The following is a 21,698-nucleotide window of genomic DNA, read 5'->3' as shown; positions in this document are numbered from 1 at the left end:
ATGATTGGATCCTCTTTTTCTCAGTTAAATGTGGGTCAGCACTATTGTGCGTATTGGCACCTAAAATCCCTTTAATAGCTAGCGAAAAGTAGGAATATATAATTTATCGTGTTTTCTTTTTTCAAGGTAAGGAAGGGTATTCTATAAGCTTTTTTCAATAGATTCAAAATCTTATGCTCATGTTGGTGTTCATAATTTCAGTGCAAGAGAGGTTAAAAAATAAAATGCAATCTTAGAGGTATAAACCTAAAGCATGCCATAAAATTTTGTTTAGCTGCCTGAGTTGTAGCCCTCTCAAGATGTGCTGGAATTATGATGACAGAAATAATAGAACATCTTATTTTGAATGTATAAAAGCAGAGTTCGATTGCTAGGTGTGCCTCAACAGTTTTAAGCCCAGTTGCACATTCTAACTGCAGTGCAGCAGAGAATCGGAAGCATAGCTTTGAGGTGCTGGGTTTGAGAAATGTTGAGACTGAAATTTGTGGGAGGATTGGTCATGGAATTTGTTAATCAAATACGAGAAGAGCTTGCATAATGTGCTAGGAAAGCCTGTTTTGTGATGCCTCTATCACATGTTGCATCTGCCTGCTATCTTGATTAAGCTGGAGTAGGTCAGCTCATTCCACGCTTTGCTTAGAAATTTTATTGTATGGTCTCAGTGAAGGTAAGCAGGCAGTGGTTACGGTTAAAATGCAAAAACTAGACTTCAGAACTACCATATTCAGAACAATCATATTCAATGAAGTCAAACATTCAGAAGTAAAATTACTTGGTGTCTTGCAGGCAGACATTTTCATTAGTACTTTCTTCCCCTATTTGTGTATTTTCAGGTGGAATTTGAAGGTCTGAAACACGAAATCAAAAGGCTTGAAGAAGAAACAGAATTTCTCAACAGCCAGCTGGAAGATGCCATTCGGCTGAAGGAGATCTCTGAACGGCAGCTTGAGGAGGCCTTAGAGACGCTGAAGACAGAGAGGGAGCAGAAGAACAATCTTCGTAAAGAGCTGTCTCACTACATGAACATCAACGACTCCATGTACAACAGTCACCTGAACATCTCATTGGATGGGCTGAAGTTCAGTGATGAAGCCACAGAGCCCAATAACGATGAAATCATGAATGGATTTGAACAAAATTGCCTCAGCAAACTCAGCAATGGCAAGAATAATACATCAACGCCCAAGAAAAATGAAGGCTTCCCTCCAGCACCAAGTCTGGTTTCAGATCTTCTGAGTGAATTAAACATTTCTGAAATCCAGAAGCTGAAACAACAGCTTGTACAGGTAAATGTGTCTTCCAAATAACTGTAATTCTAAATAGCTGCTAGAGTTTTTTCAGATGGGAATTCGTCTTTTCAGCATCTCAGGTGGACACCATATAGTATGATCTAAACTTGTAAAATCTCTAATTGCTTTAGAATTAGAGACTGTTACAGACTCTACGCTGCCAGACGTTTATTTTTTATTTTTTTTTATTCAAAGAAGGTCAAGTTGATCGTGTTCTGTTCAAAGCAGTATAGGCTGTGTCCCCTTCATTGTGTCACCCATAGCAAGAAACTTAATCAACGGATTAAGTATTTTGTTCAAAAATGGATAGTTATTCCAGTCACCTTCATCAGATGGAGTTTTGTACACCCATAGCTGTTTTTTTATATTTAGTTCTAAAATTACAAGATGTTAATTGGTGTCAAGCATTTTTGTTTTACACATGCACTTTTGGGAGATTGCAGAACTTGAAACAAAGTACATATTTACGTCACCTAGAAATGTTTTAGGGTTATTTTGTCAATTTTTGATTTTTTTAGAGAGCTCTAATCAAAAAGCCTTTGTGGAAAAAATGGGTTTCTTTCAAAATGAGAACTTTCAGAGGAAAAACTTGAAAATTTTCATTATGTCCAAGGTCTTCCGTGTCCATGTGATAATTTTCACTTAATCCAATTTAGAAAATATTTTAATGAAGCTCCAAGCTTCTACAATAGACTGTTTGTCTTCTTATATTTACTTGACAATTTGCAAGATAACAGTAAATTTTAGCTTATCTTCAGCTGAATGTTTTTGTTTTTTACAAGGAGACCATGAGCTATGGAAGAAAAGCCTGAAAATGCACATTTTAGAGGGGAAATGAGAAAGATTTGGGGAGGAACACTGCTTGCAGCAGTTGTTTTTGTTTTATTTTTGTGTTTAGAATATGTGAAATAGCCTTTTCAGTAATGTACAAGTGATCAGGTTTCTGTAACCACATGCACCTTGGCTAAGCTTCTGTCTCTTACAGTAAAACCGCTTAGTAGAACAGTTTCCTTCATACAGATGCCTGTGTTCATGCCTTTCAGATGGAAAGAGAAAAGGTGAATTTGTTGACGACACTACAGGAGTCTCAGAAACAGCTGGAAAACACACGAGGGGCCCTCTCAGAGCAGCATGAGAAAGTTGGTAGGCTTACTGAAAACCTGAATGCAATGAAGAAGCTCCAGGTCAGCAAGGAACGTCAGTCTGCCCTTGACAACGAGAAGGACCGGGACAGCCACGAAGATGGAGATTATTATGAAGTTGACATCAATGGGCCAGAGATCCTGGAGTGCAAATACAAAGTGGCTGTGGCAGAGATTACTGACCTAAAAGAAGAACTTAAAAATCTTAAGACGAAATACAAAGAATGTGAGTCTAAGTATGAGGAAGACAAGAGCAGATACGAAACTGAGAGCCAAGCTCTCACTGAAAAGATTGCCTCATTAGAAAAATCCAGCAGGCATGATAGAGAACAAGTGGCCAGACTGGAGAAGGAGCTGAAGAAAGTCAGTGATGTTGCTGGAGAAACACAGGGCAGCCTCAGTGTGGCACAAGATGAGCTGGTCACCTTCAGTGAGGAACTGGCCAACTTATACCACCATGTCTGCATGTGCAACAACGAAACTCCAAACAGAGTGATGCTGGATTACTACAAGGAAGGTAAAGGAGGACGCAGTAGTCCAGAGACCAAGGGAAGGAGGTCTCCTATTCTTCTTTCAAAGGGGCTGTTAACTATTGAGCTTGGAAAGGCAGAGAACGGAAGCGGTGACAGCAGCCCATCTCCAGTGTCATCTCTGCCATCTCCTGTGTCAGATCCTCGGAAGGAACCAATGAACATTTACAACTTGATCGCAATAATCCGGGATCAGATCAAACACCTGCAAGCTGCTGTGGACAGAACAACTGAGTTGTCCAGGCAGCGAGTTGCCACTCAAGAACTTGGGCCAGTGGTGGACAAAGACAAGGAAGCTCTCATGGAAGAAATCCTGAAGCTGAAGTCCCTGCTGAGTACCAAGAGAGAACAGATAGCAACTCTGAGAACTGTGCTGAAGGCCAACAAACAGGTGAGCAGGTCTTTGCAGCTATCACATCTGTGTCTCAGGGTCATAATTAGGTTATTAAGCACAGAGGAACAGTATGTCTTTGAGGACATACTGCCATTTCTTAAACTCAGTGGAGCTCTTCTTCCTGATACCTGTAAGGTACAAGGCTGAGTAGAGGCAGGCTGTGTCATCACAGGCACAAAGTTGTGCTCCTGTGTAGCTGTGTGTTGGGGCTGTAACTGGCTTTTGGTTGTCACATACGCATGAAAGTTTTTATTTGAGATAAATTCAATCTATCTGAATTATATCAGATTATGTTTAATGTAAGAAACCTAAAGCAAGGAGGTAAATCTTATTTTCTACTTGAATGAATTCTTAAGTTCATATCCTCTTCTCTCTGAAACTGCTTATAAAATAAAGTTTTCCAAGATGAGGATGTGATATAAGAGCATGGACAAAATAAGAGGGTTGAAAGGTAAAATTAGTCTTTGGGGATTGGACCATGCCATTTGATACACATTAGCAGTGCAGCAGGTGAAAATAACTGACATTAAGACAACCTGACATGCTTCATTGTCTCCTCTAAAGTAATACAAGTTGTTTTTTTTTTTTAAAGTATTGTATTTAAGAAATATATACCTACTTTCAGTTTTCTTTTTGCACTTGTATTTTAGCATAATGATGTACCATAATGTAAGATAGGCAAAATGCAAGTTAAGGGTTAATGTGTGTAAATAGACAGATAGTAAATACACTTTTTTTTGTGAAGTATGTAATGTCTGATTTTTACTAGCAGTTGGAGATAAGTGTCACTAAACGTATATTCTGTAACTTCCCAGACGCTGCTTCATGGTTAATGGTAGTAGGAGCCCCAAATGTCCCATCTGTTTCCAGTGCTCGAAGATGAAATTTTATTTAACCTCTACTAGAGAAGTTGAACAGAAGTTTAACATTCCAGTACTAAGTAAACATTTCATTACGTGAATGGCCATTTGAAATCTCCTAGATAACAACTTTGTCAAACGTTTCATTAACCACTACATTTCTGTTCTTCTTGGTAAACAATAGACTGCAGAGGTGGCCCTTGCCAACTTAAAAAGCAAGTACGAAAACGAGAAAGCGATGGTTACAGAGACAATGATGAAGCTGCGAAATGAGCTGAAGGCTTTGAAAGAAGATGCTGCTACCTTTTCTTCCCTGAGGGCAATGTTTGCTACAAGGTAAAGAAAATCTGAACTCTGGAAGATACGTCATTCCTTGCTTGTGGGGGGAACAGCTGAACAGCAAGCAGCAAGGCTGCCCTGCCCGTGCAGTAAGGGGCAGGGTGGGGTGCTTCTTTCCGTGTTCATTGCTTACAGTGTTTGTCTACAATGTGTTCTTACAGATGAGGGAGGAAAATGGTAGGGCTATAGTATATTGCTACAAAACAGGAATTTAGTGTGGGGTTATTTATTTTATTTAATTTTATTAATGAACAATTAGCATTTCTGAACTTATGTTCTACATAGTAACTATACTGGGAAAAAATAAGGGACCAGGAGCAAAGGAGCTGAGATGGAATGAGTGGAGACTTGGTCTACTGAGCCTTTCATCTTGTGAGCACTTATATTCATGATCACTGCATGGCAGATACGCAGCTGGGTCTTGGATTTGCATCTAACCTGAGACAGCAGCTGTTGCAGGGAGCACGAAGAATTGCTTCTTGCTCTGTGCCCCATGTTTCAGAAGCTGCAACAACTCTCAAGACCACTGCTGCAGCTAGGGCACTGTCACCCCTTTCCTCCTTGATCTCCGGTCAGAGATGGTTAGTAGCCTGAATGTTGGCTGTGTACATTTCTCTGGAGTGGCTGTTTCATAGAAGTCCCCATTTCAGGTAAGGTTTGGAAGGAGTATTCCTATGTGCTTGGGTGAAGAGAACAACACAAACTGTTTTGGAGACAGGTTTAAGTGTGCTTCAAATATCAGCAGTATTAACTGCTCAATTTATTTCTTTGCCATCACAAACAACCTGCTAAAGGAGCGCCTCTGAACAGTCTGCCCCAGGTCTCATTCCTGCTCTGACCAAGAGGTTTGTATCAGCAGAGAGTAGTACCAAGCGATGGGGCTTTAGCCTACCATGCTTGTTTCAGTGTTATGTTCCAGTGTGGGATGAAGCAGACAGCTGCACACACCTGTCTTTTCCACAGGAAACCGACCATTTTGTAGGATGCAAGAGTTGTAGCAATACATGGGAGTTGAAGGCTGGGTGGGAGTAAAATAACTGACCTTATTTCCTTTTTAAACCAGGATAATCCTACTAATTTGACAATACTGCCAGCTATTTTCAATAAGTAATCAAAATACAGTAGGACCAGGGGCTGGAGACAAAGAAAGACTTGCAAAATACAGATTAATAGTTTCCAGCGTTAAGGTGCTATTGAGAGACTGTTGCAGCATTCTAGACAACACTGGAAGCCTAAAATTAAGCTGTCACATAAAAGAATAAATCAAGATATGCATAATGTACTAGAGAAGTATATTCAGTAGCTGTGCTGTTAAAGTCCCAATTTTCTTACTCAACACACCTCTCCCTGTTGTGTGTACAAATGGACCGAAAGCACTGGGGGCTGGAATAAAATCTGCCGTGTAGAGCTGAAAATGAAATTTATCTGCTTAATTAGACTGTAATAGCTTTTACAGTCACTGTATTACAATCAAACGTTTTGGTGGCTTATTAGTAAACTCTTCACCAGAAAGAAAGATGCAATCACTTCTCCATTTGGAATGCAAAGAGAAGCTGAACACCTCTTTTGTTTTACTTTGTTGAATAGGTTTGCTCTTGCTAACCGGCAGCTTGGGTGCTGCAAAATGTAAATAAACAAGAAGGCCTGATGAATGTTCATTAGGGTGCAAGTGTTCATTAGGGTGCAGCGTTCAGCTTTATTACAAGTTGTCAAGTGGTACTTCTTTCTCTTTTGTGGATACCATCTGGGTCCCACACTTTACCAGCTGAAGGAGCTGTTTGAAAGAGTATTTCCCAAAATAATGTTTCTCAAAATTTATCATACGAAATACACTGCTGTGGTTACAGTTTTGGGGGATTCTCAATGTATTTACTTAGGAATTTAAAACAGAAAAACTTGTATTAATGGGGACATCGTATGTAAAAAAAAAAAAAAAAGTCAATTTTCAAGTGCATTACTTTTCTTAACCTGATAAATGAGGGTTAAAAAATTGAAATGTTTTTTTATATGGAACTGTGTAAAGCCTTACTTAAATGTGAGGAGGGGACTTGAGGGTTTTAGTAGCAAATTAGAGATAACATAGTTAATCTTCCTCAAATATACCGTGAGAAGAAAGTGTGATTCCTTTCTTTGCTAGACAAAGAGCTTCTCCTGAATGTTTTGAATGAACTTGAAGTGAACATGTCCTGATTTGGGGTGGGAGTGAAGCAGTTTCCTTGTCTTGTGGACCAAGATAGGTTTCTGTGTTGCCTGTTAGCAATTTGTCATTCAAACTTCAAAGGGTAATAAAGCTCAGGTTTCTTAAAAATGGTTATGGGGGGAAAAACAGTGTATTTAAACAGATGAAAAAAATGCAGCATGGAATTTAAGCTTGAGGCTGGCTTAGCTCAACTTTTCAGCAAGGAAGGAGGGAGTGAGATGACAGCAGGTTTCTGGTAGTTGTTTGGTGAACACCTGAAAGTTTGCTATTTCCAGAACACACCGCAAGTGGAAATGAAGGACAGGTACACAGGTGATTCATCAACTATCAGTTCAGGTAAAAATCCTTAAAGGATGGCTAGATGAAGTGGTTCAATAAAGGGAAAGGGGCCAGTTTGACCATCGCTTCACAGCCAAGAAAAGAATGCACTAAGAAAAGTTAATCCTAGACTGTGTTTAAGCTGTCTTCTCTTCCAATTTTGCATTTTAAAATGCAAAGTTTATTTTACTTTGTTGTGGTAGTCTTTTCCTTGAGTTTGATCTGCTAGAGTTTATTTATGTAAGCATACTTAAAAAAAAAAAGAAAACTCCACTAAATATAGAAAATGTCAAGAAACATAGACAATGAAAGTACAAAATGTTTTTCACCTTTCTTTTCTGTTATTCTTCTGCTGTTTTTCTCTGTTTTTTATATAGCCTGCAAGTTTCTCAACTCTTTAACTTGCATGTTAAGTACTACATGGACTTTTATGAGAAGGTAGCATCAGCGCTTCTCTTTAGAAGTACCTCGTGTGTGATAGGTTACAGCCAAAGTCTTGTAGTGGATGGAGTTCCTTGCTGGTTTATTTGCTTAGGGTCAGGCAAGGAAACCAAACAGTTATTCACATGGAGTTGCACTTGACCCAAAAAACCCTAACAGACTTGAACTGGCTCTGAGAAGTGACTTAGGATACATCTTCACGTCTGTGATTAAAGACATAGGATTATCGAGTTTGCTGTTACGTTTTTTTTCTGTTTCTTTTCCAGAGCCTGAGAACAAGCAAGGATATTAAGAAAACAGACATTTCTCATTCTTCTAAAATAAAGATAAAACAGTAATTAAGAAATCCAGCAGAAGCCAAAGGCTTTTGCAAGTAAAGAACAAATGTGCCTAGATGTAATTAATGGTTATCCCAATGTCCCCATGTTTCGTGAACAGTAAATAAAGAGAGACACAAACTCTGCAACAAGTCAGCGGAGGGGGTGGGACGAGTGGCAAATTTTAGAATGTACTGGATGTAATATTAGATTAAAATTACAGTGGTGATTATGATGAAGGAGCAGTAAATCCATGACTGTAAAAAAGATACTAGACTGTAGCTGTTGTTCATTAATGGAGAGAAAGTGTTTCAAATGAATATGTATGTCAGTTCAGTATCATATAAGCTCTGGCAGATTGGTTTTCCAAATTTCCAAGTATTTGGGAAAGTATTCTTGTGTCCTTGGACATTTAAAGGCCTACAGAATATAAAGGAGCTTAAATTCTGTCAGAGAACAGTGCAGTCCTCACAGGACTTAGAGAATTATGGCTAAAGGGTCTTCACACTGGACTATACACAGTAGAATTATTCAGCTTGTCTAAAAATATCCTGTAGGATAAATTCTCAGAGGAACCAGACACAGAAAATGTGACTTTGAAAATTTCCAGAATGGGATTCACAGACAGGAGTAACGGAGTGTGTCCTGTTCCTGCTGCTACCTCTGGAGGTGATGAGTGACACCTGGAGAGAGAATGGCTGCGCCACCAGCACCCCTGTGGAAGTATGGAGACATCAGGCAGGACAGAGGCATTCAGCGATGTTCCAGACGTGTTATAAGATGACATGAGTAATGTCTTGCACATAGTTGTGGCTGATGCCCTGCGCCTGTCAGTGTTCAAGAGGCATTTGGATAGCGCTCTTAGTAATATGCTTCAGTTTTCGGGTAGCCCTGAAGTGGTCAGGCAGTTGGATTTGATGATCTTTATATGAACTTTTTATTCAGAATCTTTCTATGAACTTTATATTTAGAACTATTCTGAATTCTAAAAATGCAAAATAGTCACGTTTGTAACACCAATGGGCCTGCTCTAGACTCTAAACGTGCCTAGCAATTAAAATGTCTAATGCAAGTAGTGCTGGATAGATGGACACCAACCCTTGGTGAAGGTGCTCCATGTGGATATCCCCTGCACCTGGTTTGCAGCGCTGAGTCCCCACTCCTGTCCCAGATACTCCTCAAAGCACCACTGACTCCTGTGTGTCTTGGTGCTTTGGAAGTCTGCTGATGCCTGCTGTTCAGGAGAGTAAAGCGCAGGAGATCTTCCTGTCATACAATAGCAGTGCTGTAGGAATATTCGGAGTAAAGACAATGCCAGCTTCTGTCATGTAGCTTGTCTGACATTTTGTTTTTAACCAAATTGTAAAGTGGGTTACTTTAAAATGCCTTGCATGAAAACCATCACAGCATCAGTTACTTGCAATCTGTAATTTTTTTAGGTAGCCGTGTAGTCTGTTCTTGAGAGTTTTTAGCAGTGGAAGTGCAGAACAGCTGCGGTGTCCAGCTCTGCAGGGCTGATCGCTCGCTCTGTGCAGGAGATGGTTCTTCCCACATGCTTCAAACTACGAAAGAGTATTATGGTTTGATCACTTCCTTTAATAGCTCTTACTAATGGACATTGATTACTCATGGCTGATTTTAAACATCGTAGAAAACTAAAGCTGGTTATAAACTATTTGCTGTTCTTAGTGCAGATGCCAAAGATTTATATAAATAAAGGCCATAGCATTTATTTGGTTCAAACATACAGCTCAGGTGAGTTTTTAATGCAGGGTACTGAGGAAGAAATTGCAAATGAACAGCTGGCTAAAGTTTCGGTAGATACACTTGTACTTGCTTAGCTGTGATCCCGAACTGTCTAACTCTGAGGTGTGCTTTCTTCTGCCTTCTTCAGGATTCGTCCTTTATTTTACTGGTGTCTGGGTCTGCACAGTGCCCAGCTGTGCAAACTAAGGCAGGAGATGGGCTGAGTGTGCTTCCCAAAAAGTCTTTTAGGTGCTGACCTGGCAGAGGGCTATGGTCCTGCAGTTGGATCTGTAGGAATTTTGGTGCAGCTGAATTTGGACCAGTGTGTGCGGCAAACTTACCTGCCTGGAACATGCTTTTTGAAGAAATAATAAAAATTAGCAAAGCATGCTAGGGTTAAGCTTTCTAATAATTCTACTTCGATGGCTTTTTTTTTTTTTTTTAGAAACAAATATATTTGTTTTTATGGATATGCAAAACTGTTGAGCTCAGGCAGACTGGGTGGGATAACAGCAAGGCTTGGTAGAAGGCATGGCTGTTTACTGCTGTCAGTGCGCAATGGCAGCCCTCTATTTTCTGTCTCTGTGTGGCTCATGGCTTATGCCATATCTATTTAAACCTCGGTCTTCCACTTACAAATCCAAATGGTAAATAGCTGGGCAGTAAATCTTTTCCTCCTCTTGTGTTCCTCCTTTGGCAATATAAAATGGTTGCTTGCTTTGTAGAGGACCTGGTTTTCCAGGTGGGGCAGAGGGGAAGGGAAGAAGGTGTTAAAATTCCGTCTTTAATATTACAATTTCTAATATAAAGATTTGGTTTGAAAGCAGGTGGCTACTACCCCTTACAGTTAAGTCACTCATTGTTCATTTACATGTCATTTTAATTGCTTCTCTTCTTAATACATTTCCCAGATTTTAATGAAAACGAAAAATAGCGAGTTTAAATCCTCCGTGTTCTAATTTCTTATGTAGGTTGACAGTTTAATCTCTTGAGGGTAGAAGTTAAAGCAGTCGATGCTTTTGTCAAGAAGCCTCTTTCAGTCATGGCTCTGTCTTGTGTTCTTGCTTTCCTGGAAATTGTCTTACAGTTCTCATACTAATTGCAGAGGAGAGGAAAGTAGTATAATTATATCTAGGCGTGATTGGTTCCATCACTTACTTGCAGAAGAAATCTTGATTCAGTAGTGAATTTAGCTATCAAAGGTACCAAATTTAGTACGTGCTAAAGTTTAAATAAAATAATCTGTAGAAATAAGGCACAACTGGCACTTGTCAGAAGGAGTGGTATGCAGCTTTTGAAAATGAGACAACTCAAATTTTCAATGATAATTTGGCTTCAGATAGTTTTGGGGGATTTAGTTTTTATTTCTCATCATAATATCTAACATCCAGAATATTTATTTCCTCTGTGTAGATGTTTGTTTTAGTTGGCGTTGTTTTTAAAAATCTAGTTGATGTTTCCTTCAGCTCTTTGTCTGTTGCTGTTAATTACCTGTACTAAGGAAATTGGCAACATCAAAGCATTCTGTTCAATATCCACTTAAAAATGTGAACGTGTAAATGCACGACAGGCATGTGCTAATTTCATATTCTTCTTTAAAGCATGAAAGCTCAATTATTTTTTTCAAAGGTGTTTTTAAAACAAAGACACTTTGTGTTCTGACCTTCTAATTATTTTACATTGAGTATGCAGCTGGGAAGTAGCTCAGCGCATGAGCAAATGAGATCATGAAAAGGAACAAAAATGTTGCTACACATACCATGTAGCACATTGTGCTGCTGTGGCTTCTGCTGCTAGCTTTGCATTAAGCTAAAGCAGTGTTAAAGCCATGTCGTGTTATGGTGCTTAGGGAGGCCAACTTTTGGGTTGAGAAAATTAAACTGGGCGTCAGTGAACAACGGGAGGGAGGAAAGTAGGGCACATCCCACTTCACCTGGGCACACAGTGTCTGCATCCACTTCAGCAAATGTTTCAATCTTCGCCAGTTTTGTTAAGGGAACTATTGCTGTGTTTTGCGTTGTGTGTGGTCCCTCTGACCATGGGCAGCCACACCTGCACGAGGATAACATTTGGTGTTGAGGCTGTATCGTTTAATTTGACTTAAAAGATCAGGAAAACAGGTTCAGGGTGCATGACAGCCTGCAGTCATGGTAGTTAGCATTCCTGCCTCTCCCAAATCCCCTCACATGTACAGAAGAGATTCAGGTACAGTAACAATTGCAGCTGCATGCATGCTACTGATAACACTTCATTTTTGCTGGATAGGAAGGAAAAACTCCCTTCACAGAGTTGTATGGAAAAAGTGAATTCAGGTATTCAAAATACTGAATGCTTCATTTTCTAACGACAGTCTGTTGATGTTATAAACCTTTGTTCTACAGAAAGCTTGATGAGGTAACGACTGCTACAGTCATTTGAATTTGGAGTCAAATTCGTGGTTTTATTTATAGCTGAGCTCACGTGCAGACTACTGCCTTCTAGGCTCTGACGAGCGTTTGTCCCTGCTATCCGGTTTGGCACAATTGACTGATCAGGAGACGTTCGGGTAATACCAGAAATGGTTAGAGAAGAGGATTAAGGGACATTCACAAGACCATGTGGCAAGTCCCTACTCTGCTTTACTGCAACTGTTTTATTTTCCACCATATTTTTTTTTTCTCAATGCAGCATTGGGGGTGAAGAAATGTGCCACTCGTGCCTTGCTGGCTTTGATAGCACTTCTCTGGTGGAAGTCAAAGGAGCAGAAACCACCTTCCATAGGAGGGGAGAAAGGATTGTTATGCCTGCAAAAATTATTTTCCTCTTCTCAGACCTCCTAGGGCTGTGCCAATCTGCCTTCCTTTCTGCTTCCACTCACTGAGGTGTACGGATTGGTTTTGCCTCATAAAGTCCATCTAACTATGCAGAGAAAATAGCAAGTGATAGGATTCAGGGGTGGTGGTGTGAATTTGTATTGCAAAATAAAGTTCTGTTCTTTTCCTTTCCCTTGTTCTCTTCCCAAGCAAATAGAGTTGGGGATATAGCCCTAATTCTGCTATTTGAAGTCAGGGAGAACAGAATAGGGGACATCATTGTATAAGCGCAGCTGATGAACCTGCATGCCAGCGTGGTTTTCTTCAGTGTGTTCTTTTTTTTCTGGTCATCTTTATATTACTTAACAATGGTAAATGTCCCTTAAACTCAGGGGCTTTTCCATTATTTCATTAGAAGGAACTTCTCTGCAGATATTTTGGCTTTTATGAAGAAGTTGTGTTTTACGGATGTGGCCATTGTAAATTCCAGCTGGTACCTATGGGTAGAAAGATGAATATTCATATTTGTAACCGGTCTCCTATGTGCGATAAATATGCATCTGTGTGTAAAGACATGCATTCTTTAAATTGTTCACGATGCACTGTGCAAGTTAAGTAGCTTCCAAGCTCAATGACAATGACTGTAGATGAAACAACTTGCAGGCGTACATTTGGCTTCCCTGCAGGGTTTCTAGTAACACCCAGTTCCTTTGTTTAATTATGTCAAAACTGATTTTGATGTTGAAAACTACTATGAAAGCCACTTGCTGTAGAGAAAGCAGTAATAAAGCACTATTTTTTTCATCAGGAATCAGAGTAGATTCAAGTACAATTATAACAATGCTGTTCAGTCTACACTGGAAATTTGTTATTGGACTCCCTGCGTAACGTAACAACCTATGAAATTCAGGTACTCTTCACTTGGTGTGAATCGCCATCTCAGTAATGGCCATTTTACAGCACTCCGACCCGACTGTTCCCCTCTCTGACTCTTTGCAGCCTCAAGCTTAGAGCTGCTGCAGGCTCTGCATAATTTGAGACAGAAGTAATTTGACTTCATTGTCTATTCTCTGCATCAGGAAGGTTAGCTGTAGGACATCTTACTCATCTTTAGACAGGAGTAGTTTATACCAGATTCCATACTTTCATTATCCAGGGATGCTATTAATTGTAAGTGCTGAGTGTGGGACTGTAAGGTCCCCACAGAGTAATTGTGACTTTGTACAGGTTGGCTGAAGTTCCTGTATATCCTCTATGTTATTCATACACACTGAATAACAGAGTGTATGCAAACAACTGCAAAATTTTCGGACTTTACTAATACCTGCCGGACACAAGGGATTCATGTTTTATAGATGGAAACAGGATTGCTAAAAATTGATATATTTTGTTGCAGATGTGACGAATATGTCACACAGCTGGATGAAATGCAGCGTCAGCTTGCAGCAGCTGAAGATGAGAAGAAGACTCTGAACTCCTTGCTTCGGATGGCTATCCAGCAGAAACTGGCACTGACCCAGCGTCTGGAGCATTTGGAGCTAGACCACGAGCAGTCCAAAAGGGTGCGCACAAAATCTGCTTCCAAAGCCAAGAGCAGTAACCCTAGTGTAAGTCATATTCGGTCCTGTGGAGACAGGTCTGAAGGATCTGTCCTTAATAACCAGGTGTTTTGTAGTGAAAAATATAAAATCTATTGTGACTAGAAGAGGTGTGTAGAAAAATCATATTATGCATCTTATTTTATGCTGTAACTGTCAGCGTAAATCCCCACCATCTAATGTCGCAGTGAGTTGGCTTGTACTAGTAAGTTGTTAAACCAGGTAATACAAATTGTATTATGGTGGTCTTAACTGTAATTCATAAGTACGGGGATGGTATTAACAAGTTAATAGTGGAAAGGAATTAGCTTTTTCCACAATTAACATGTATGAGTTTTGCTGTTTATGGTAAGTGTTAAGAGTACACCTGATATACTCTGGTTACTAATTGTAGTTTGTGTAGCACAAATGTGAACCTTTCTCCAGGGTTGCAGCAGACTTCAATAAATGCTTTCACAGACAGAAGCAAACAGAAAACTTCCCTTGCTAGTGTGGCTTAAGTAGTGGTGAAAAGCACATGTGGTAAAAAGCAAGTGTAAAGATTAGAAGTATGTCTTGAAAATTCAGAACATTTTGAAACTGGAACCAAAATTAATTTGCCTGTTATGGCAGATACTAAGAACTTGCTGTCATATCACCACTTACCAACATACTAAAGCTTTTACAGGCCATAAAAGCTGGAAAAAATATGGTAGGTTACGTTATTTACACACTGCTTCCCTCGCTTCAGAGGGTTAACCAGAAGAAACTGGCACATTTATATTAAAAATATGCAATATTTACCCCTATCTGGTATAAAACGTAAATTTTGAGAATTGGGAGCCTACCTGGTAGACAGTTCTACTTGAAGAAGTTATGCTGTGGAAAAACATAATGTTTTGAAAGGATCTTTGTGGTGTCCTGTTGCTCCTTGCAGCATAACACTTCGGAAAGAATCTGTTTTATATATTACTGTAGCCACACAACTTATCTGTGTAGAATTAATGTGACTATGGTCTAGTATTATCAGTCACAAAACAAATTTTCTCAGCTTTCAGTATTAATCTAAACAGGGTAGTATTTCAGAGCTCTGATCATTTTTTTAAATACACAGAAGATACTGCATTCATTATGCAAGAACACGTTTCACAGGGCTCTACATTATAGGCACAGGAAATTGAGCAGATCATCCACTAATTAATATTTATGAAGTAGCTTAGTATGCATAATATTCTTTAAGGCAAACAAACCTTTGTCTGCTATTGAACTTTTAAGAGGCCTTTTTAGCCACTTAATTTCAATATGTTTGAAAATATAAAAGTGTACTTCGTAATTGGTGCCTATATAAGAGCAAAAAGATTGAAAAAGTTGTTTCTAAAATTGTGGAAAATTTGTGGAGCACAACAAGGCACACTTTTTTTTTTCCATGTAAAACAGTTTTAAAGTGCCTAGCCTCAAACTTTATTTTAATGTAAAGCCCTGTTCATTTTGTACTCTTTCAGATAATTTTGTATGCCTATAGTATTACTTAAAAGCAATGCGAGACTGCACAGTTGTCTGCTTGATAGTGATGTTTTATAAAGCCATTCTAATATTCCTGGTGTGGTACTGCCTCATCTCACTACCATTTCTTATAGATGATCAGCAGCTTGCTTCCTGTGCATTGCCGCTCTGCCTATAAGTAGTCAGGAGATATCACAATACTAATATAAGGTAATAAGGAGCACAGCTTGTTTTCCCAGAGAGGGGAAACCACTCGGGATTTTAGCTTCCCAGATATTGGAAGTGGGGGAAGGAAAAAAAGACTTAGGAAATCCTACAATGAGACTTCAAATGGAATTGTGGAAACCTTGCTACAAAGCTGAGAAACATGAGGATGCCTCAGTCAAATGCCAGAATTGCATTTGACGATATTGAGAGGGGGGAAAAAACCCAAGTGATTTAAGTCTAGTATGTTGCTCAAACAACACTGCTTGAAGTTTAAATAAATAGTAATTCTGGCCTTAGAAAATAGGCTCTGTGCATCTGTTATTACTTTTTAAGAAAACATTGAATTCTCCTGAATTTGAGCTTTAATATTGCTAAGTAGCAGGTTTGATATTTTTAGAAGCAAGACATCTTTTAACAATTTTCAATCCTGCTTTCTCTTTTTTGCTGCACAATCTTCCAAAAGGCCTTTATTCTTCTCATTCCTGCATTAAGTGTAATTTAAAAATACTTTGTAAGAGCAGGCATTTGAGTGCTAACTTTCCTTGCTCCAGTAGAAACAGTTACAATTTTGCTTCCACTATGATAGGGAGCTTTAATGCATTTTTACCGCATCTGTGTCTCTGGCAGTATTTTCACTAAATACTAATGGAAAAAAAAGTAAATTTGAGAAACTAATTGAATGCATTGTTAGGCTTTTTCAAATTAACTGGACCTTTATAGAAAGATTTCAGTGTTATCAAGGCAGTGACTATTACTATTGGTCTTGGCTCACACTTTTCAGTTCCAAGAATGAACAATTTTGCTATTAGCACAATGGTCTTAGTAATCATTTCTACCTTCATTCATTTCTGTGGATCTATAAATTAAAAATGAAAGACAACCCTTACTGCTGATTGTTAAGGTTATGGTTAAACTTTTAGCACCTGTTATGAAAAAGAAATGAGCCATGGTAGTAAGGTGACTTGATCCTGCTGTTTGTATTTTTAGATGATGATTATATTTAAGATTGAGGCTTGTAATTATTGATTAACAATTTCTTAAAACATTTGCTGTAAGTCTTTCATATCACTTTCAATGGGTTGGGCTAAAGCATGGAAAATTTCTTAAGCCGTCACCTACCTCTGCAAGCAGGCTGTTCTGAATGATACTGCTCTTTGCATTGGCCTGCATGATACACGGACCTGCATGTTTCTGGACGACCTAAAGCTTCACTGAAAATGTTTCTTGCACATTCATTGCTATTAACTTGTGCTTGAACAGCATAGCTTTTATTCAGTACTTGTAAGAAACTTTCTTTCTGCAAAGCTATTGCTTCCAGGCTAAACTCATAAAACGTTGTTTCATCAGCTTGGAAAGCATCTTTGAGCTAAATTTGCTGCTTCAACCCTAGTAAGCTAACAGATACCCTCAACCAACTAACCCGCTATAGAGCTTTTGCAGCACGTTGTATTAAGTTGTCAGTTCTTTGAGAAATAAACACTGATTTTTTTTTCTAATGCTTTGTTTTTCTTCCATTTTTCAGCTGTAGAATAGTCCATGGAGAAGGCCTTTCCAACAGTGCAACAGCATTTCTTAGCCTCTTCCATTATGGTTAAAAGTGGTAGCCCATTGCACAAAGAATGCAAACCACTGACCTGATCCTAACTTTTGAGAACACCTTTTCCTATATACTACCTGAAACTTTCCTTTTATATCTCGAGCTATAAAACAAACAAGCTTTACCTATAAGTGCTGCTGCAGTAAGAAAACTTACAAGTGCTGAAGAAACCTACTTCAAATGTAACGATCACCATATTAGTTTATGATCTACTAGAAATGTTCCAATGGGGGGAATTTCTTATTTCATTGCAGATGCTCATTTTTTATCTGATTCTTAAACCTGTGCACTTTTGATATTTTGATATTTTTCTTTAGCTTCTTTAATTCCTTATGTAGAAGAGTTTATATAAATGCAGTGGTTTGTGCTTATAGTTTCTCTCCAACTTCAGCTTGTGACTGTTGATTTCTACATCAGCATGTGGCAGAGATTTTTTTTTTGGCTCTAGATGTGTTTAGAAAAGAGTTTCAAAAAAAAAAAAACAGGAGCTCTGCTAAACTATGTGTGTGCTGTGCTTCAGCAGCTTTTTTATTATGAAATGTTAAGCTTTATATGTTTAAATTACTGATTTTTTTTTTTGACTGCCATGTTCATTAAGAAATCCAGGGTATTCAAATTCTGGGGTTTTTTTCATATTGTATTATTATTCTTAGGAATAGTTCAATGTAACAAGAAGAAAACTTGACTTTGCTCTGGTTAAAACAGTAATAGGCACTTGAAAAATATTAAATAAGTAGTATTACCTATAAATTCCAGAATTCCTGGGTTTTAGGAAGTTGAAGTATTATTGATTAACAGAATTTTATACAACTGTACCAGTTAAATTCCAAATTGGAATTGTTTTGTTACTTTTTCATTTTTATTGTGCCAAATTATGGTACATTTAGAAAGAAAAATTCTAAAGTTGTCAATGATAGGGTGTTACATATCAGCGCCTTTCTGTCATTAATTATTGCCAGTAGTGCCTTTAATCATTTTAAGGGAGAATCTTAGAATAGCTAGGTCTACACACGAAGAAATGGAATGGCTGTTTTGGAATTTAGTCAAGATGTGGAGCAATAAGTGCAAAGTGAACTCCCCCTTCGCACATTTTTAATGGGTAGTCTTACTATAATAGAGATTATATATTCAAGGAATTGTAAAAAATTCTGTTAGTCAATGATATTTCATCATGCAAATCCTTGCAAATTCAGGGGAATAGAGGGGGGAAAAATAAACAAACCTGAATACACTTTGGGAACCAAATGGACTTATGTTGAACAGATGAGCAAGATGTATTAACACATTTGTGGTAACAGTACAGAGAGTGTATTGGGAATATTGATGTTATGTTAGCTTTGTATGGTGGTGGATGCAGTTAACCATAGTATTGTTTGCAAATGTGAACAACAAAACATTAATATCTTCTCTTGCATGTTATATCTAATCATTGTAATTTCAGGAAACAGAAACCGAAGTGCATCAACAAGCTGTACCTACCTCTCCGGCGCTGTTTGTTGAGGCTCACATGAATGATTAAATTGGTACTTGCTGGGGGGGAGCCTTCCCACTCCTCAAAAAAAGTACAAATTGAAATAATATTGACAGTGGGAAAAGATTTCTGTTTGCTGGAAAAAAACACAAACATTATTATTCCTAGATGTGGGGACTTAATATTTCCATCTTCTGTTACAGTATTGATTCATAAGAAATATTGTTGCATTTAAAATTACTACATTTGTATGTGGGTATTTATTTGAAATGATGTCGAAGTACTGTATTATGTTCTATGTGCATTACCTTTTAGTGGTGGATTGGTCTCCATTTAATGTCCTATGCATGTATTCTTGCCAAGTAACCTTTACACAGATATGGAAAAAAAAATGTTAAAGAGAAAAATGTGGAAACTGATTCTTAAAAGTATAACTGTGTGTTAATTGGATAACGTTAGGAGACATAGAGGGCAAAATGTTACTTCCAAATTAATACAAAAAGTGTTTAATGTAGGAAAGCAATCTGCCTGCGTAAAGGTAGTCACATTGGCAGTATCAATAAAAGAGAAAAGGAATCATGTTTTCTGCTTGTGTTTTTTTTGTTTCATTTTAGTTTTGTTTTAGAAAGCACCATATTAATTGGTCAGTCTTCCTAATCTGTTTTCAGTGTGGGGATGAATAAATTTTTACCTGAGAGAAACTGGAAACTTAAAACTGTTTGCTGCAGAACTAGAAAATTAGTTCTTTATGCTCATATTTGCGTAGCATCATCCTCTGTGCTTCTTTGTGAGTCTTTCCTGGATTGGTTTTGGCCTGGATCAGACCAGTTTAATCTGTTTCACTGAATGGCCATGCAAACACTTGTACGAGTACAGGAAGGGGTCACACATTATTTGTCACCAGTGTGGTGATGGTAAGACTAATGCTTTTGGTAGTAGTGGTGACACATGTTCCTGAAATGACATATTAATTGCTCATATGTTCTTCAAAACATGGTGAGAAAACGTTTAGCCACTAGAATTAACAAACAACCCCCCTTTGTTTTAAGTCTGAGGGGTGAGGCTAAAGTTTGCCATATTTATGGAAGGATATTCCTGGATCAATTAATTGATACTGACCTGCAGGCATATTAAATATGATTTTATGCTACTGTGTAAATCTCACTTTCCCCAGGTAGGATTCTTAGAACTGTTCTGCTGATCATTAATATGCCTGGTAGCAGTTGGTTTTATTACACCAGCTAATCCAAGTCATTTATAATTTGTGAGTGGCATAACAATTTCTACTCAAACGTTGAAAAAGCTTGTTGAATTGTGTGCATTTAACTAGCAGAGCATGTTTGCTAGGACACCTGGCCTTATCATGTATCTTGACATTAGCTATAATGGAAGCTTTATCTGCAGTTCGATATAAGGAAGGAACATCAATACACATGCATGCAAGCAACAGAAGAACAAGAAGAGACCTGTTTAGAATCGTTAAATACTAAAGCAGTGTGACTCAAAATGCTTTAGTAGGAAAATAGGGAAAGGGAAGGAGAATATTTAGCTTAAAAGCTCATGTAGCAAACGACTGTATGTTAAAAAGATCAATTTCTTTGTTTTCTGTGTAGAAGAAATAGTGCCTGCAGGGGAACGTCAATTACGCTGAGTTGGGAGGGTGGGACACTAGCTGCATTCCAGGCTGCAGATGTTGCTGTATTTAGTTTTAGGAAAAGGAATCTACCAGCTAATGTAACACCCCTGCTTGCCACAGAAGCAGTAATTCAGTAGGATCACTTGTTTTTTGCAAGTAGGGCTTGAAAAAAGCTACTAACTTCTCAGAGGAGAAACAGGGCAGATTTTTGGAAGTACTTAGATGCCAAAAGATAAGAAAGCGTGAAAATCCCCAGGTACATAGGATGGTAAAATTCAGTTACAAGTGTTTACAAAGGTTACAATTTCATAAAAATGTTAACTTTTTTGTGTTTTTTTAAAGGCTGATGATGTAGATTGATCTACAACACCAGGTAAATATTTTTGCAGCCCAAGGACTTAATTAAAACAATGAAGAATTATACAGATCTGTTCTGTGAGCTAAAAATTAGCACAGCAGCTAGCATTTATATATAAAAGCTTCAAGCAAACATTCATTAGTGGTTGTTGGGAAAAACTCTCACACAAACTACTCAAGATGTCTTCATCTTACTCCTTAGTGTTTTTTCCAAGAGCTTTGCTGGTCTTTCCCAGTAAAGGATGGGGATTGCTGCTTCTCTTTGCAAAGGCAAATTTCCACAGGACGGAGCTACCACAGCTGCACAGTGGGCTTTCTTCCCTTGGATGCTGTACATGGGGTCTCCAAGGTAATCTGAGGCCTGATCAGCCAGCCTGGTGCTGGATCTGGTTGTAGATATTTAATTCAGAAATAGTCTAATAAAATACAAGTTGGAGAGATTGGAGCAGTGTAATGAAAGCTAATTTCTACATTATGCTGGAAAAAAAATAAATGTAATTAAAACCTAATATATGTGCATGCATATACTGATATTTAACTAGAATTATATATATAAATATATATATACACACATATATATACTATATGTATATGCAGTGATCTAGCATATGTTATATAAATGCACTACCTACTGATTAAGGATAAATACATAAGTAGACTTGAGTTAGCTACATTTAGTTTAAGTGAATTTAAGCTGGGGTTAAGTAAGTGACAAATACACTCACCCAGGTTTCCACCAGCTTAATAAGAGTCCAGAGTTGTTTAACTAAGCTGAAAATGTTTTTGTAGGCAGAACCCACAAATGCTATGGCTTTTCACTGGATCAAGTGTCTGGATAGAAGGACAAGCTGCGAAGGCCAAAAATGTACCTGTACAGTTCTCTTCTTATTCCAGGAATTTTGACCAACTTAATTTCTTTATTTTTAAAGCAACTGATTTTTTTTTTAAATGGACAATAAATAAGTGGACATCTGAGTTACAT

General features: G+C 38.2%; 1 protein-coding gene across 7 annotated transcripts in view; it reads left to right on the top strand.

Annotated features, from left to right (window-relative positions):
- Positions 1–19,299, top strand: part of BICD2 (BICD cargo adaptor 2) — an 88,051-nt gene extending 68,752 nt beyond the window's left edge. Inside the window, exons 4-9 of one of the 7 annotated variants that reach the window (XM_080606512.1) lie at positions 834–1,286; positions 2,333–3,352; positions 4,400–4,551; positions 13,765–13,930; positions 15,583–15,658; positions 17,178–19,299. In XM_080606512.1, coding sequence (XP_080462638.1) covers positions 834–1,286; positions 2,333–3,352; positions 4,400–4,551; positions 13,765–13,930; positions 15,583–15,630 — 1,839 coding nt within the window. In that variant the 3' untranslated portion in view covers positions 15,631–15,658; positions 17,178–19,299. Of the gene's footprint in view, positions 1–833; positions 1,287–2,332; positions 3,353–4,399; positions 4,552–13,764 lie in introns of all 7 variants that reach the window. The other 6 variants (XM_080606509.1, XM_080606513.1, XM_080606511.1 and 3 more) reach the window with 6 other exon arrangements.
- Positions 19,300–21,698: the final 2,399 nt, after the last annotated feature.

This window comes from Anser brachyrhynchus, assembly GCF_964034855.1.
Source record: "Anser brachyrhynchus genome assembly, chromosome: 10".
Taxonomy (NCBI): Eukaryota; Metazoa; Chordata; class Aves; order Anseriformes; family Anatidae; genus Anser; species Anser brachyrhynchus.
The sequence above is the reverse complement of the archived record's forward strand: the minus strand, read 5'-3'. Positions and strand labels throughout refer to the sequence as shown.